Source organism: Micromesistius poutassou (assembly GCF_964030765.1).
Source record: "Micromesistius poutassou genome assembly, chromosome: 1".
NCBI classification, from domain to species: Eukaryota; Metazoa; Chordata; class Actinopteri; order Gadiformes; family Gadidae; genus Micromesistius; species Micromesistius poutassou.
The window spans coordinates 7343290-7358595 of record NC_140271.1 but is presented as its reverse complement, the minus strand read 5'-3'; the positions used below and the strand labels follow the sequence as shown (position 1 = coordinate 7358595).

Here is a 15306-nt window from a genome sequence, read left to right as displayed (position 1 = left end):
TATAAATAAACACAACTTTACTTGAGTCACTGTTACTGTCCATCCAAGAGTATCTGGATGCATCCAAGGTAACTTGTGCATATTGTCCCTCTGCTGGACATCAAGTTTAAGTATCTTCAGTACTGAGTCACACGCTATGTATGCTGTGTATGGACTTAATACAGCCAGGCAAGTCTCTGTAAATATGAGTCCAGTTCAAATGGTTAAAGCCCCCGGTCGGGAGGAACAGTGAATCTGCCCCCGCCATACAGACACACTAAGCCTTCGGGATTATGTCCTAAAAGCTCCCCTTACTCCCAGCCAAAGTCCTGTCCACTCATCTGGTAGAACTTGTGGTTGAAGGGCCGGTAGAAGTCCCTGAGTCTCTGCAGGACCTCTGAGGGGATCTGGGGATGGGGCCTGCCCTTGGACTTCCCCAGACACCGTGGTCTGCTGCTCCCCTCTGGCTTTTTCAGGCACGGGAAGCCCTTGGTCTGGTTGAAGTAGAAGTGCTTGTCCGACACCACCCTCTTCAGCCCCAGGAAGTCCTGTACGCGTCCCATCTCCCCCGCCGGGTCGGACACCAGACGCTCGCCGCTGACAAACAGGAGGTGGGACAAGGGGAAATGCTGCAGCCAGTTCTCAAGGTGCCTGGCGTAGAGGCCGATGCGCACGGCGCTCCAGGTGGTGTCGATCAGGCCCGTGGTGGCATTCTTCAGGGCCAGGCTCTGGAAGCTGGGAAGGCCTGGGTTCTTGGACAGGGTCTGGGTGTAGTCGGATATGGCGCGGGTCACAGGGTCCCGGACCACCACGATGAGCTTGGTGTCACAGTTCATGTTGCAGACGCGGGCCGGCGCCTCCTTGGTCACAAAGTAGCTGGGGGTCTTCTCCATGGTGATCTGGCCGTCCAGGGTTCGGGGCATCAAGCTCCTGGAAGAGATGAGAGGGAATACACACAAAACGTTGGCCATCGTCTGAATGTCCCAGCAAACCCTGTCGCTAATTGTCCTTTGTTTGATAAGCTTGAACTTCTAGGCTGGTAACTTAAAGATTACAGCAGTAGGCTGAAAATTACATCCACCGATGACATAAACATATTTAAGTGTGTACTGTATGTTGTCCATTAAAACAACCAATATGTGATAAATCTGCACTCATCATGTTTACACACACACACATACACACACAGGCTGACAGACCTGCTCCAGTCAGCCCATCCCGGCCTCACTGTAAATGGTTGTGAATAGAAAAGGGCCTTCCACTCAATACAGCTCCTGATGATTCCAAGCCTCAAAGCCACAAGAACCACTTAACAGCAATTTCCCCTAAGACTCCCTCCCTCTCTGCCAGAGGTCTTCCCTTCAGGGCCAAAACATTCCTCCTATGGGCTCCATCTTGGATCTATCTAGATCAGGCCAGACACAGATGGCTGCTTGATATACTTAACTAGCCAATGGGAAATGTCAATCGTTGCTTTGTAGTAACACTGTTGAATAAAGAGCAGATCAGATTGCAGCGTGCTGCAGAGTGGTTTGCTTTTTGGTTATTCAGTAAAAAAGCATTGAATTATACTATGGATAATAAAGGAGCCTTTTGTTCTATAGTAATATGCTGTATTCCCATGTAATTATATCATGGGAAACATAACCGAACACACAACATGTTGTTGTGTGTTTATGTAGTGTGCACCTGTTCTATATCAGATGTTGAAAAACATTGAGAAAAAAAAAGAAAAATTCAGGTGAGCGCTTTTATTTTCTTTCTGTGTGTGGGCCATTGCTCCGTCTTCCTCAGATTTCCTTGCAGGATTCTGGCAGGAGCCAGGCCCTCCTTGGGAGCTGTGTGCGTACCTTGTTGGTTACGAGTTAACCGAGCAGCAGCTCCGATGTCTCATCCTGACATTCACGGACGCTAGCAGTCTATCACTCACACACTGAATGTAAACTCCACACACATTGCTTGGACGAAAAAAAAGGGGATGACAATGGGAACGCTCACTCTCTCCACGGGCAGGACAATAATCCGTCCCGGTGGCGTGTTTATCGACCATATCTTACAACAAATATGCCTGGAAATGGGTTGGAGGGGGCGGGGGACCACAGCAATCTCTAGCTGTACCATTAGATCAACAAGTAGGGTCGTGTTGCATCGTGTGTTTTGTTTGTGCCTTTTAAAAGCCGGCGTGGAATCCAGCATGTTAATGAAAGGAGCCTTCTTCAAAGGGTTTGGAACAACGAGGGTGCCTGTCATGTTGCGGCCGTGCAAGACAAGCATATCATTCATAAATACAGACCATAGCTATATCTCGACCAGACACCACTTTGAAATTATGTCATCCTGCCAGTTATTTACTTTTTCTTCTCATTGTTCACTCAATGGACTTTGATGATTGTTTTGAGAAGTCAGTTGGATAAAAACTTTGTTAGTTCGTTCTTTTTGTTTCCATGCCAACAACGTGGTAAAATAGCACACATGAGTAGGATGAGCCTTGGGATAAAAATAAAACAAAGGAAGCTGATGCCAAAGGATAGAGGTGCATTAAAATAACATGCACTGTGTGTGTGTGTGTATGTGTGTGTGTGTGTGTGTGTGTGTGTGTGTGTGTGTGTGTGTGTGTGTGTGTGTTCATGTGTCTGCATGTACACACACGTGTGTACTGTGTTTAGGAATGATCAGAGAGAAAAATGCCTTAAGAATCGCATTGAACCCTGAGCTCAGAGATCAAATGAATCTTCAAACCCGGAGTACAGCAGCACATCTTTTGGCTAATTCTTTTAATCCTGCGTACTGTAGCCCAGAGAGCTTTAGTGTGTGGGAGAAACAACCCTCACCCTATAATAGCCTGAAGCTAAGCACCAGTTCATTGTAGTTCAAAGCTTTCCGCATCCTAAGCACTGGCTCTCTCATGACTACAACCCTGCACTGTAGACAGTAGAGTAGTAAGGTAAATAGAGGGGGAGAGATATTGCTGGTAGTGCTGTTACAACTTTGAACAATCTTCCTCCCTGTAATCATGAGAAAAACAAGCATAAAGTGTCAACGATGAGTGAAGGAAAGTTTCAGGTTTCTTCCTTTACTTAAAGTTTCAAGTAGGCCATCCATTCATTGATCTCCATCATAAAAGAGCATTCATTGATTGTTATTCAACGACTGCAAACGTCCCGTCCCCAGTTCGCCTCAACCTAATCAATATGTCTGTCTCGGCATGTTGAATATTCTGATCACGTTTGTGTGTGTGTGTGTGTGTGTGTGTGTGTGTGTGTGTGTGTGTGTGTGTGTGTGTGTGCGTGTGTGTGTGTGAGGTGTGTGTTTTTGTGTGTGTGTGTGTGTGTGTGTGTGTGTGTGTGTGTGTGGTGTGTTTGTGTGTGTGCATGCATATGTGTACGTGTGTGCAATGAGTATTCATGTGCAGGCAGGAGTGTCTGTGAAAGACGGAAAGAGGGACAGAGCTATATGAGAGAGAGAGAGAGAGAGAGAGAGAGAGAGAGAGAGAGAGAGAGAGAGAGAGAGAGAGAGAGAGAGAGAGAGAGAAAGACAGACAAAGAGATACAAAAAGAGATGGAGAGATAGGGAGATAACATAGATGAATGATAGTACCTAACTGTGATGGGCCTCCTGTCCTCTATATTCTCCTTCAGGAGCGTGTGTCCTTCACTAAGTGAAGTTTGGCACTTGGATAATTGACTGTCTCTTCATTCTTATGAATAGTTAATGGTGTGTGGTGCCTCCATTCCCTCTCGGGAGGGAATTCACACTCCTTTGAACACTATTTTCATTAACGTTTATAAACTTTATTTTATAATGCAATCATTTGGATGATCAATCTAAGTATTGAACAATGTTATCAATGGAGATTCACCATTGTCATTTTAAAGAATAATTATTCAGACTTATTTATATATATATTAGATATACTTGTTATTGGTTATAGTAATTATGTTCGAATAGTTATACAGTTGTTATACAGCTGTTCAATTTAAGTTAAATTATCCAACGAATTGCAATTTATTTATTTACTCTCATATAATCTTTTATCAAGGGCAACTGAAAATAACAACATCATTTTTAAAACCCTCCCAGATTGCTAACATGGTGCAAATCATAATTAGGGAATACCCAATAATAATAGCGTAACAACACACAAACAACAACAACAACCGGTCCCCTGGCATGTGAACTATATGCAGTGGTGCAACTGGGTGGAGGCATGTTTTCAATTTACTGGGCTGTGTGAAGGCCCTGCTGTTCGGAGGATGTGGTCCTTAGCTCCCTGAAGTGATACAGCACTGATTATACCACTGATACGTACATGGCAGGCTGGATTAGAAGACTAACTACTAAACCCCCTCCCCCCCCCCAAGAAGACAAGAAGGATGTGGCCAGGAGATTTCCTGCCCTCCTTAAGTGTCTGGCTTTCTGCATTGCCGTTTTAAAGGGTACCCTGGACTGACTTGAAAAAACTAGATGAAACGATGTCCTAACCCATCTAGGAAACACATTGAGTGGCTTTTAATTTGGTACCTTCTTGACCAAGAAAAGGCAGACAGTGACTTTTTGGCGCTTGGGGATTGAAGACGACAACTCCCACAATGCCAATCAGCATTCACTCCCTGCAGTCCAGTCGTTTATTCATAATATTATCTAGGCGCACACAGCTTTTGGCCGTGATATTATATATTATATTATAGATGTTTATACATTTTATTATATTATTTAGATATAGAGCTCCAGATCTCCCAGAGCTCCCGGAGTGTTCTAGAATATCTCTATCTAGAATATCTACATCATTGCTTCTTTAGCGCTTGTGTGATCTACCGGTCAACGCAAATCAACGCAGTCTCACTTTGAGTTCGTCAAAAATCGATGCTTGGTCTGGGGCTTTTGCCGTTAACTGCTGACGCAAAGGGTGTCCTTGTGTATCTTCATTCGACGCAGGGGGTTTTCAACTCATACAATGTAATCCCTCCACGGCGAACAGTGATAAGTGCGTAACCCTTACCCTAACCCTAACCACTACTACCCTAACCCTCACCCTAACCACTACTACCCTAACCCTAACCACTACTACCCTAACCCTCACCCTAACCACTACTACCCTAACCCTAACCACTACTACCCTAACCCTAACCACTACTACCCTAACCCTAACCCTAACCACTACTACCCTAACCCTAACCACTACTACCCTAACCCTCACCCTAACCACTACTACCCTAACCCTAACCACTACTACCGTAACCCTAACCACTACTACCCTAACCCTCACCCTAACCACTACTACCCTAACCCTAAAAGGCGGTACTTGACCCTACCATCCTATGAAAAAAAGATTTGCGGGCGCGCTTTCCCTGGGCTTCAGATATCACCGTGGAGAGATTACAAACCCCCGTGTCGAATGAAGACGAACTCAGAGTGAGAATGTGTTGTCAAAATCCATACCGTAGCGCAAATTCACACCGGTGTACTCTCTATACACCTTTTGACCATACACCCCTAAGTCCCACCCACTGGCACTGATCTGTAATAGGTCTGTAGCATCAGTGGGTCCCACCCAGGCCCCCAGGAGCAGTGCCTACTTCCGCAATCCACCAGTGCTCAGTGGCCAAGCCTGGTATTGCAGTTTTTTGGTTCATGGGGCCCAGAAGTAGATATCGCTGTTTACTCCAATACAAGTGGGGAACAGGAATGTGTCTCCGCAATTTTTCTCTGGATATCAATCAAAGGCTCATAATTATCTTTAGACCATTTACTATTAAAATGTAAGTTTTCTCTTTTCAAAACACCACCTCAAGCGTTTTATTAGCCAGAGAAGGAGGGGTGGGCAGCTGAAAGGAGTCGTAGTGAAACAAATGTTGTTTCGGCCGGGCCTCCGAGATGGCTCAGTGCACAGCTCCGTTAACTTCTCGTGTCCGAGGTTTTTCCTTTTACTTAACATGAATGACGTTGATGGTTTTTAGGCAATGTGGTGACTTTTTATCACTTAAAGTCTCAGATGGATTTGTAGACTGGTTCAGCTGTTGGACGCATGCACTCAATAACTCTGACGTTCCTCTGCTTGCGGTCATTGCGATTCGCCATTTATTGATCCATTTATTCAAAAGATCCAAAGACAAAGAACGGGGGCATTATGGTATATGACACTTAACAATATTGGTGTATTACAATTCATTATGTGAGTAGGCTACTCCAACTTCGTTGCTGGTCGATATGTAACCATTTATTTTTATATAAATTATTGATTGCATTTTTCGTAAACAGTTAGTTGGAAGGAATCTGTTTCTTAAGCAATAACAGTGAACTGTATTTTTTCTAGGCCTACTTATATTTACTATGTTCTTGGTGTTATCTGTTATATGGAGCATTCTTGCATATTTATGAAGTTTCCAGATCAATAAAGTTCTATCTCTTTTTATTTGAACAGTGTGTACCTATATCACATATAGAGAATCATCGGGGGGTTAGTAACTTATACTTCCATTGTCGGTAAACAATGTGATTGTGCTCGCTCAGACCTCTCGCTTACAATGCTAGAGAACAAAAATATTTCTACATCCAGAATGTAATGAAACACTCCGCATCATGTACTAGGGCGTGGCTAAGCTCCCATGATGCGGAAGAAATTCTATCCTTGATGTTGCCCTGCGCCAATGAGCAATTTTCATAGGAATGAATTGGCACCATGTTTTAATCCGCTGTCCTTTTCTTTATAGGTCCATGGTCCCACCCCCTAGCGCGTTTGAAAATGAGGAACTAGTGCTTGTAGTTTTTTAGAGCCCCCCTTCCCCCTCTTACACTTCCTGCTTTAAATGATGCAAAAATTGTAATTTTGCGTCATTTAAAGCAGGAAGTGTTAGAGGTAGATACAGATCTGCAATGGAATGATGCACGACCATTCAAAAATATGACTGGGTTTCTAATGATACAAAGCTTAATACAAATGGGTGAAGTGTCCCTATAAGAGACATGATTAAGAGACAGACAGTACGTTTACATGCACAGCTTAATCCGATTAAAGCCATAGTTCGACTATGCTCCGCAATTGGACAACTGCAATTGTCCGGTTATACATGGCGGTGAGTAAATTGATTCATTGGCCGAAGCATGTCATACCTAGTACAATAGGTGGCGCTGTACCCATTTAAACTGGTGGTAATAGAGCCACCGGCTGACCTCTTTACGTCACCAGCAACAACAAACTCAGGCGGCATTAGAGAAAGATGTTTTCAGTAGACAGCTGTCAGTTCACTTCGGGTCCATATCATTTGTTTGACGCTCCATTGTTCCGACCTCTCGGTCGTATGCGTACTCCTCCTCTGGCAGAGCCAGCTCCTCCAGCTGGACTCCTCCGGCTGGACTCCTCCGGCTGGACGCATACGACCGAGTGGTCGGAACAATGGAGCATCGGGAGAAACGTCAGGAGAAAAAACCATTTGTTTTGACAGATGTGTCCGAAGTTACTACTTTACAACCTTATTGATGACACACATTTAGAAAAACATGTTTCTTTCTCGAATGCCGCCTGAGTTTGTTGTTGCTGGTGACGTAAAGAGGTCAGCCGATGGCTCTATTACCACCAGTTGAAATGGGTACAGCGCCACCTATCATACCAGGTATGACATGCTTCAGCCAATGAATCGATTTACTCACCGCCATGTATAACCAGACAATTGCAGTTGTCAAATTGCGGAGCACAGTCAAACTATGGCTTTAATCGGCTTAAGCTGTGCATGTAAACGTACTGACTGAGAGAGAGAGAGAGAGAGAGAGAGAGAGAGTAAGTAAGTTTGCCCTCTATTTTGCACACAGGTAGAAGCAGCTATGAAGCAACTGTCTGCTAAATGTAACACAATTTGGTGTGCAGATCTTTCTACCAGAAAGTTGTGGATATTTAAGTTCACCATGACCTTGCCGCTCGACAGTCATGGTGTTACAATGGGCACAAGAAAGCATTTGTCATCGATATTATCTTATTAGCTAGACAGCCCATTCTGCCGGCGATTTCAATTCGCCCTGCAGAAGGGTCTGGAGAAGAGCAATATATTTCTTTCTGCTTCCGATACATTTTTGCGGGAGCCAATCACCAAGCTGGCTTCTCCCCCTGGCGCACTATTGGCTGGTTTAACACAATGACGACAGGGAAGTGACGGCAAGCAGCCAATTGCATACAGAGTCAGTAGAACTAGGCCCGTTGATCACGCCTCTTGTGCTGAAGAAAATTACAGCAGCCGTCCCAGACCAACATGCAATCTACGATTGAGCTTGGTCTGGCAATAGCCATGCACTTATTAGCTACAGAAGAGCCTGTCGTGGGTTTGTATAAACCTTGGTTTAACAGTTGCTAACTCGGTAGCTAAGATGGCTTCGGTAGTGAGATTTTCTTTCCCTCTGCGCCCCTCAGCTCTCTGCTCTGCATGGAAAGTGCCAATAAAACATGAACATGTGTGATTCACAGAGAAAGAGAGAGATAGTGAGAGACAGAGAGAGAGAGTGAATTGGCAACAAAGCCAAAGATAGGGGTGGATGTGAAAGAGAAAGAAAGAATGAAAGAAAGAATGAAAGAGAAGAGTAATATTCTGTGTCAAAAACATCCCTTAAGTAATACTGGCTCCTACTGAATGTTACTATTGGAAATAATCTGTACCTGAGCATATCAAGATAAGAAATAGACGACTTGCATCACTCAAGCTCTATGTCAAATATCGAATGACCGGACAGAAAAAGTAGTTGTGTATTTGCATGTCAAACTAATTGGCTTTAAATTTCCTTGGGGAAAATGTCCCCAATATATAAGAGTATTGTTTTTTCCCTATGCATAGTATTTCCTCGGATATCGTGCCAGTGCAACCATGTGAGAATAGTATGCGTGTGAAATGTCTCAAGAGAGTTTATTTCTTCTCACGTTGTTTATTGTTAGCTTTGACACCGAGCTGAAATGACTTATATAAAAATTCTTCCCCCAAAAAAGGAAAATGGACCACATGTGGGTATATGAGATTAGGCCCTTTTCAAACCACAGCCAAAATTCAACACTAGCCTCTAAACCATACAGATCACCATTAAAACTGTTAAACTCAACACTGTACACTATAGAAACCCACTTCCTGCTGACCAATCGGGCGCAGTTGAACCTACACATCATTTAAAGCCACTGTGCTGAAAGAGGTGCACGGAAAATCCTCTGTCTGCATACACTTAGATTAACCTGAACAGCAATAGAACACGAGTCTCATATCATCCAATATTATACAATCTACTACAGAAAACATTGCATTGTCAAAGAAAAGCTTGAAGAGAACAGAAAGAAAAACATGTTTTTCCCCTTGTCATCACATTCATTTTCTTATTTACATAAATCCATATCCTTTATGAAGTCCAATCCATTCTTCAGTGCTGCTGACATTTCCCCCTGCCACTGAGAGGAGGTGTGCTGTGTTAATCGCAATCCTATTGGAGAAGACCTTCTGTGTCATGAGTATAGGTCAGGCAATCCATAAACGGTCATAATATCGACGAATGGCCTCCCAGAGTATTTCCTCGGATAGTAATTCCTTTATTTTCTTTGTGCGGATCACAATGCACCATGCAATGCTATAAAGTAAAGCTTAGTGTGACATACCATAGCATTCACATTTCTGTTATAATACTGGTAATAGAACATCTTATCATTGTAACATGACCCAGCTTCATGTTGTAAAAAAATAACACCTAACAAACACCAAGCTATTTACTTGGGGCCTTTTCATGTAAGATGAAACCATAGCAATTAGAAGTAAGTGCAGCATGTAAAGCAAGGGCCCACATTTTCTTCTTCTTCTTCTTCTTCTTCTTCTTCTTCTTCTTCTTCTTCTTCTTCTTCTTCTTCTTCTTCTTCTTCTTCTTCATCGTCTTCTTCTTCTTCTTCTTCTTCTGTGGTGGTTCTTCTTTCACATATGCAAGCTGTTACTGCAACATTTCCTCGAAGCCATCAGACAACTCGGAATTTCACATAATTGTTTCTTGGGTCCTCGTGCCATGTTTGCGGTTTTCCACTTGAACTAATGGGGCCATATTTTGTTCCCATGATCCCAACGAGGACTACATAGATAGAAAGTGATAGAAGGAGGAGGCGAAGGATGAATTGCAAACATAGAAGAGAGAAGCGCGGGAAACATTTAAGACAGATAGAAAGAAATTGTCAAAAAATAGTCTAGGCAGGGAAGGGTATGGCTCTGGGTTCCACCCCAATGAAGACAGTCCACCTGTAGGCATCTATAATGCAAGATGCCCGACTCATTAAAAGAGATAGAAAGAGAGGATGAGGGAGAAAGAGTAAGGGGGGGTAGATAGTGAGGAAAGAGCGAGAAAAGGAGGGAGAAAGAGAAGAGAGAGATTGAGAGAGAAAGAGGGTAAGAGAAATCTTCTATAGTCCCTGTTAGTCGCTTTGGATAAAAACATCTGCTAAATTACTAAATAGAAAATAGAATACAAACAGGGGCCCAAGAAACCTTTTGTTTTTGTCATACACATGATAATTGCATGCATGACGTGTCTAAGAATATGTGTACAGAGATGTGACAGTCAGCTAACCAAGGCTCCATAGTCAGTCAGCATCAAGGCATCACTTCTCTTCCCTCTCATGGAGCGACCCTACAGTCCAACTCTGAGGTGAAGCGTCCAGATCATGGTTCTGCATGGATTTTCCCTGTCATTCACCACTCTCGTGGCTTGCTGCACATTAATGCTAAGATATTCTCTCTCTTCTATTATAAAATAAACTCTCTGACATTGGTGGTGACATTAGCCTCTACAGATTCCGAGGACAGAATCCGCTTTCAATGATCTCAACCAGGAAGCCATGAAAAGAAGATCATGTTGCCCTCACGTGTTGTCTTGTTAATCCTGACGCTGACGCCGCCTGTGTGCTTCTGTCTGCTCAGTTTCACCTTCACGGTCAGGCGTGTCAAAGATAGACGCGACTGACACCTGCATTGAGGCGTCGTATGAGTCAACAGGTATCGTATGTATGAAGGCGTGGATCTGAATCACAGCGAGTGCAACAACAACACAGGTCTGTTTCTGATAGTCACTGTGAAGCCTGAGGGACAAAATGACATACATAGAAGTGCGCTGGAGTTCAAAACGATCATACTGACACTGTGTGCTTGTGGCCATGTTCCCCTGATGGTTCTTCTCAAGAAAAAAAGTCAGAAGAATTCTGTTGCTGGGCAGAGTACATGATCTGTGTTAAATGCGCTGGCGGGCTGTTTTAATGCAACTTTTTCATTGAAATGCCACTCAGGGGACTGAGGAGTAGGAAAATGGCATTAAAAGTGTTATCCGCCATGAAATGTGTCTCATTCCTCTACCCTCCGTGGACTTCTGAAGGCCACAGTCTCTATGTGGAGCTGGAGACCACAGGTCCACAAGACTAATCTGACACCGCTGCGAGAGCCCTGCTGGGACTCGTTCAAAAGCTTGTAGGCCATCTGGAGATGATCACAACCACCTCCGTTCCGGCCCGTCTTGCTACGGCTGCCCCCCTAAATCATAGCCTTTGACAGCCAGGTTGACCCGAATCATCATCATCTTATATATCTCCTCGATATGGAGATGAAAATATAACGCACATATCCACATTTTTTATAACCTCAAACAAGTCTCAATGTGTAGTTGTATTGTCCCTTGATTGGAGCATAGTACAATGCATTTACAAAACATTGAAGTTACAGCGAGTCCTTTAAAGCCCACACCAAAGGGATTTGCTTCCCACATCTGGTTCCTCAGCTCTCTCTCGTCTGTGTATAGACCCACAAATCAAAGACACGCGGCCAAAGTCAATAAAGCATTTGATCTTTGAAGGGTATAAACGCTTTTTTGAATGAATGTCAGGATGATCTAGTGTTCCCCGGAGACCCCTAGATCAACTTTATCTGCATCATACAGTAAGCTATTGGCTTACTGGCTGTGGCTGTCTGAATATATCAGCCAGGCAGTGTGAGACTATGATGGCTATTGACAGGAAACATCAGCAGTTCTCTACAGGTGAGTGACTCTCCCCAGGGACTGTCATGTCACCTCTTTAGCCTTCAACCTTTAGGAAATACTCCTACTCAGCTCTACCCCTCTGGGTCCTAAAACCCCTGACAAAAGAAATATGAAGATTGTTGTCAATTAAGCAGTTTAATATTTCGGGATTTCTTTTGGGGGTTAGCATGTACAAAACACAGCATATTTTCAGTAAACATGGGATGTATATATTTTTTGCTAAAATACTAATGCTTATGTATGTAGTCAAAGTAAATATCTAACTAAAATGCTATAAGTTAGGATTGCCAAACTAAAGAATACAGCCGGACCACTAGTGGACAATAGAAGATTGAAATCTTAAAGGACAATTCCGGTATTTTGAACATTCAGCCCCCTTTCTGGTTTGTCTAGGATGAAATAGAGTGGTTGACACCGAAATTTTGACTATTGGTCCTGTCTCGGGTATTTGGCTCATTTCAAATCGCCCCTGCCTGCTTCAGAATGGCTGGCTACAGGCATTAACAAACCTGTCCTTAAAACAACCCTTGGTTCTCCTTCTCAACAGTAGGGCTAGAACCGAGCGAAAAGACTACAACCAAACGTAAACAGCCCCCTTAAAACATGACAGAAACTGTATTTCGCTACGATAAAAACAAACGTTTAGGGTTGTTTGAAGGACAGGTTTCGTTTGTGAATGCCCATAGCCAGCCATTCTGAAGCAGGCTGGGGCGATTCTAAATACCGGAATTGTCCTTTAAGGCCCATTGACTTTGGCTTTAGGCTGTCCATGGCAGCATGGATAATAAATGATTGACTGTATTAAGGAATCACATTCAAACATTTGTACCACATTTATTCCATAATATGACATGTGTGTATTGTTTACTCAGTCTCCTGCCTGTACATGGCCTGTACTGGCCTATTTATGTGATCTGGGAAGAATCGTTTCGAGAGGAAACAAAGTGTTCACACCAATCTCAGAGTGGGAACTGCTACTGGGTCATATAGAAACAATAATTAGATGTTAGCTAAATCTTTAATCGATTCAATATTTAGGTGATTGTTTTATTTGGCCAAATTTAACATATTGGTCACATCAAAGTATATCATTTAATTACCTATGTTGACTACCCTGGATTAAGCTGGAGGACTCATCTGCCTATAGTTTTCAATTATACGTTTCACAGCCACAATGACCCAAAGAGTGAGCTTTTTTTGAGTCAAATGCTAAGGCTAGCTATCAAGACAATTTTGGTTAAGTTTGGCGACCAGGGATATGTATATATGTAAGCTATATATATTTCTTACATGTGGTTAACTAATCAGTCTTTAATTTTTCCTTAATGTCCTTAATGTTTATCTTGGCGATTCATTAAGATAAATAGCCTATTGAGTGCCTCTAAATCACAACAGAATATTGCACACATTTTTAATATATAACTATTTTCAATTTCATAAAAATAAACAATGTGTGTGCCTGCTTTTCACGTAGGCCTACATAATGGAATCGCTACGGGTTATTTTTGACATTCCAAAAGAAATAGGCTATATAGGCCTAAAGGTAAAGTCCACGTGCTCTGTATGAGATTAAGCATCACAAAAGTAACACATCTTAAACAATAAGGGAATATAATTTCTCCATACCTGTACCACTCAAGACCCTTGTCATAAAAGCGGTCGAAGAAGTGCGGCTCTGCCCCCACCGCTCTCACGTCCGGGTGGATGCGGAGAAACTCAAGCAGCGCGCGCGTTCCACCTTTCTTGACGCCGATTATGATCGCTTGGGGGATTTTCTTGGTCCCGAATGTATTCGACACAGGGATGCCGTTACCCCCGTCCTCTGTGGTCCCGTCATAAATCTGTCTGGGACTGGGTAGTTGTTGGCCAGGTGCCTCTACTGCCCCGCGCTGTTCCGCGTCGCCGAGCGCACTCCCCGTGCCGTTCCACCGGGACTCCAGCTCTTCCGCAAGGTGCGAGCGAAGAAGCGCTTGGGATCGCGGGTTGTCAAGTCCGCGGCTTTTATCGTCATAGTCCCCGTCTGGCGATTGATGGCTGTATAAAGTTCTTGGCACTGAATCACAAAGACCGGAAAGGCAGTAAAATAAGTATGTGAAGACGAGGAGCATGGTAAAGAACACGGACACTTTGGGCAACACTGCTTTGCCCAAGTTGAACCTGACTCTGCATCCGCTACATCCCATGAGTTGATCTCCTGGTCAGCAACAAGAGGCAAAACGTTGACACCATACTTCTTCTTTCGGACATTAACTCAGGAACAGTCCATTCAAGTCGAAACCAAAACAAATACCTGTTGCATATGACTAAAGATTAAAATGCACTTGGTTGGTGAAAAGTAAACCCAAACAATTGACAGAAAATATCTTCATAATAGTTTTCTTTTAATTTGTAATTATCATTCGAGCAAGGCATTCAGACGTGCAGTTGATGTCTTTTCAGTGGAGGGAAAAGGATAGTCATCTACTTTTGGACGTTAATTACCAGCCAGCCATTCAGTTACCTCCTCTGCAGTGCGTGAGTAAGCTCGTAGCCTCATTGAACATTTCTGCTGTCCTACCTCTCCCTTTACGCCCCACCCCCACCCTTTTTCGTCTCCCAATAAGTCTCCTCACTTGCTCCTTCTCAACCTATAAGACCAGTAAGCCAATTACACAGACACAACAAAGTTTTTACATTTACAATAATACATTTTCAACAACTTTATTAATTTATTTACTTTCATCGACCTGGGCATCTCTTCCTTTGTTTGAACAAATCATTTCAAAGGGATTTCAACAAATCGCCAGATCAACCTCAACTGCCCCCAAGCCTTTAAACCATCCTAACTGACCCCCGCCCAAGTTCATCATATTCGGTAAAACGTAAACCGATCCACCAAGCACAAGCCCTCGTCGTTTGTCCCTTTGAACCTCCCCCCCCTCCCCCTGGTGATAGAGAAGCTTGGACAGACCTGTGAATGGGACGGAGGGCCCCTAGGAGGTCCATTTGAACCAGTTGTACTCTACATGCACCCTGGGACTCTCCTACTGTACAGCCGAAAACTGTGGTAGTCTCTGTCCTCTTTCCAGACCAGCGTGTCTCCAACCATGGGCAAAGGATCCAAAATGGGTCGCCATTCAGTGGGAGGTGGAGGTGGATCAACATGCCTGACAACACATGACAGAAAACTCTGAGCGCACCGGTACTGGTGATCACCAATTCCAGTGCACTCATGCACTTCACACTTCACATTTTCACATTTAGAGTTTTCCTGAATGTGCTGTTGGTTGGGATGCACAGTACGGACACACTGACATGATCTTG

At 43.6% G+C, this 15306-nt stretch overlaps 1 protein-coding gene across 1 annotated transcript; it reads right to left on the bottom strand.

The window, feature by feature from the left end:
* Nucleotides 1-290: 290 nt before the first annotated feature.
* LOC311363423 (heparan sulfate glucosamine 3-O-sulfotransferase 6-like) lies at nt 291-14186 on the bottom strand (the record flags this gene model as incomplete). Its single annotated transcript, XM_084483370.1, has 2 exons — nt 291-909; nt 13630-14186. 2 exons carry the CDS (start codon nt 14184-14186, stop codon nt 291-293), a joined length of 1176 nt encoding a protein of 391 aa, XP_084339496.1.
* Nucleotides 14187-15306: the final 1120 nt, after the last annotated feature.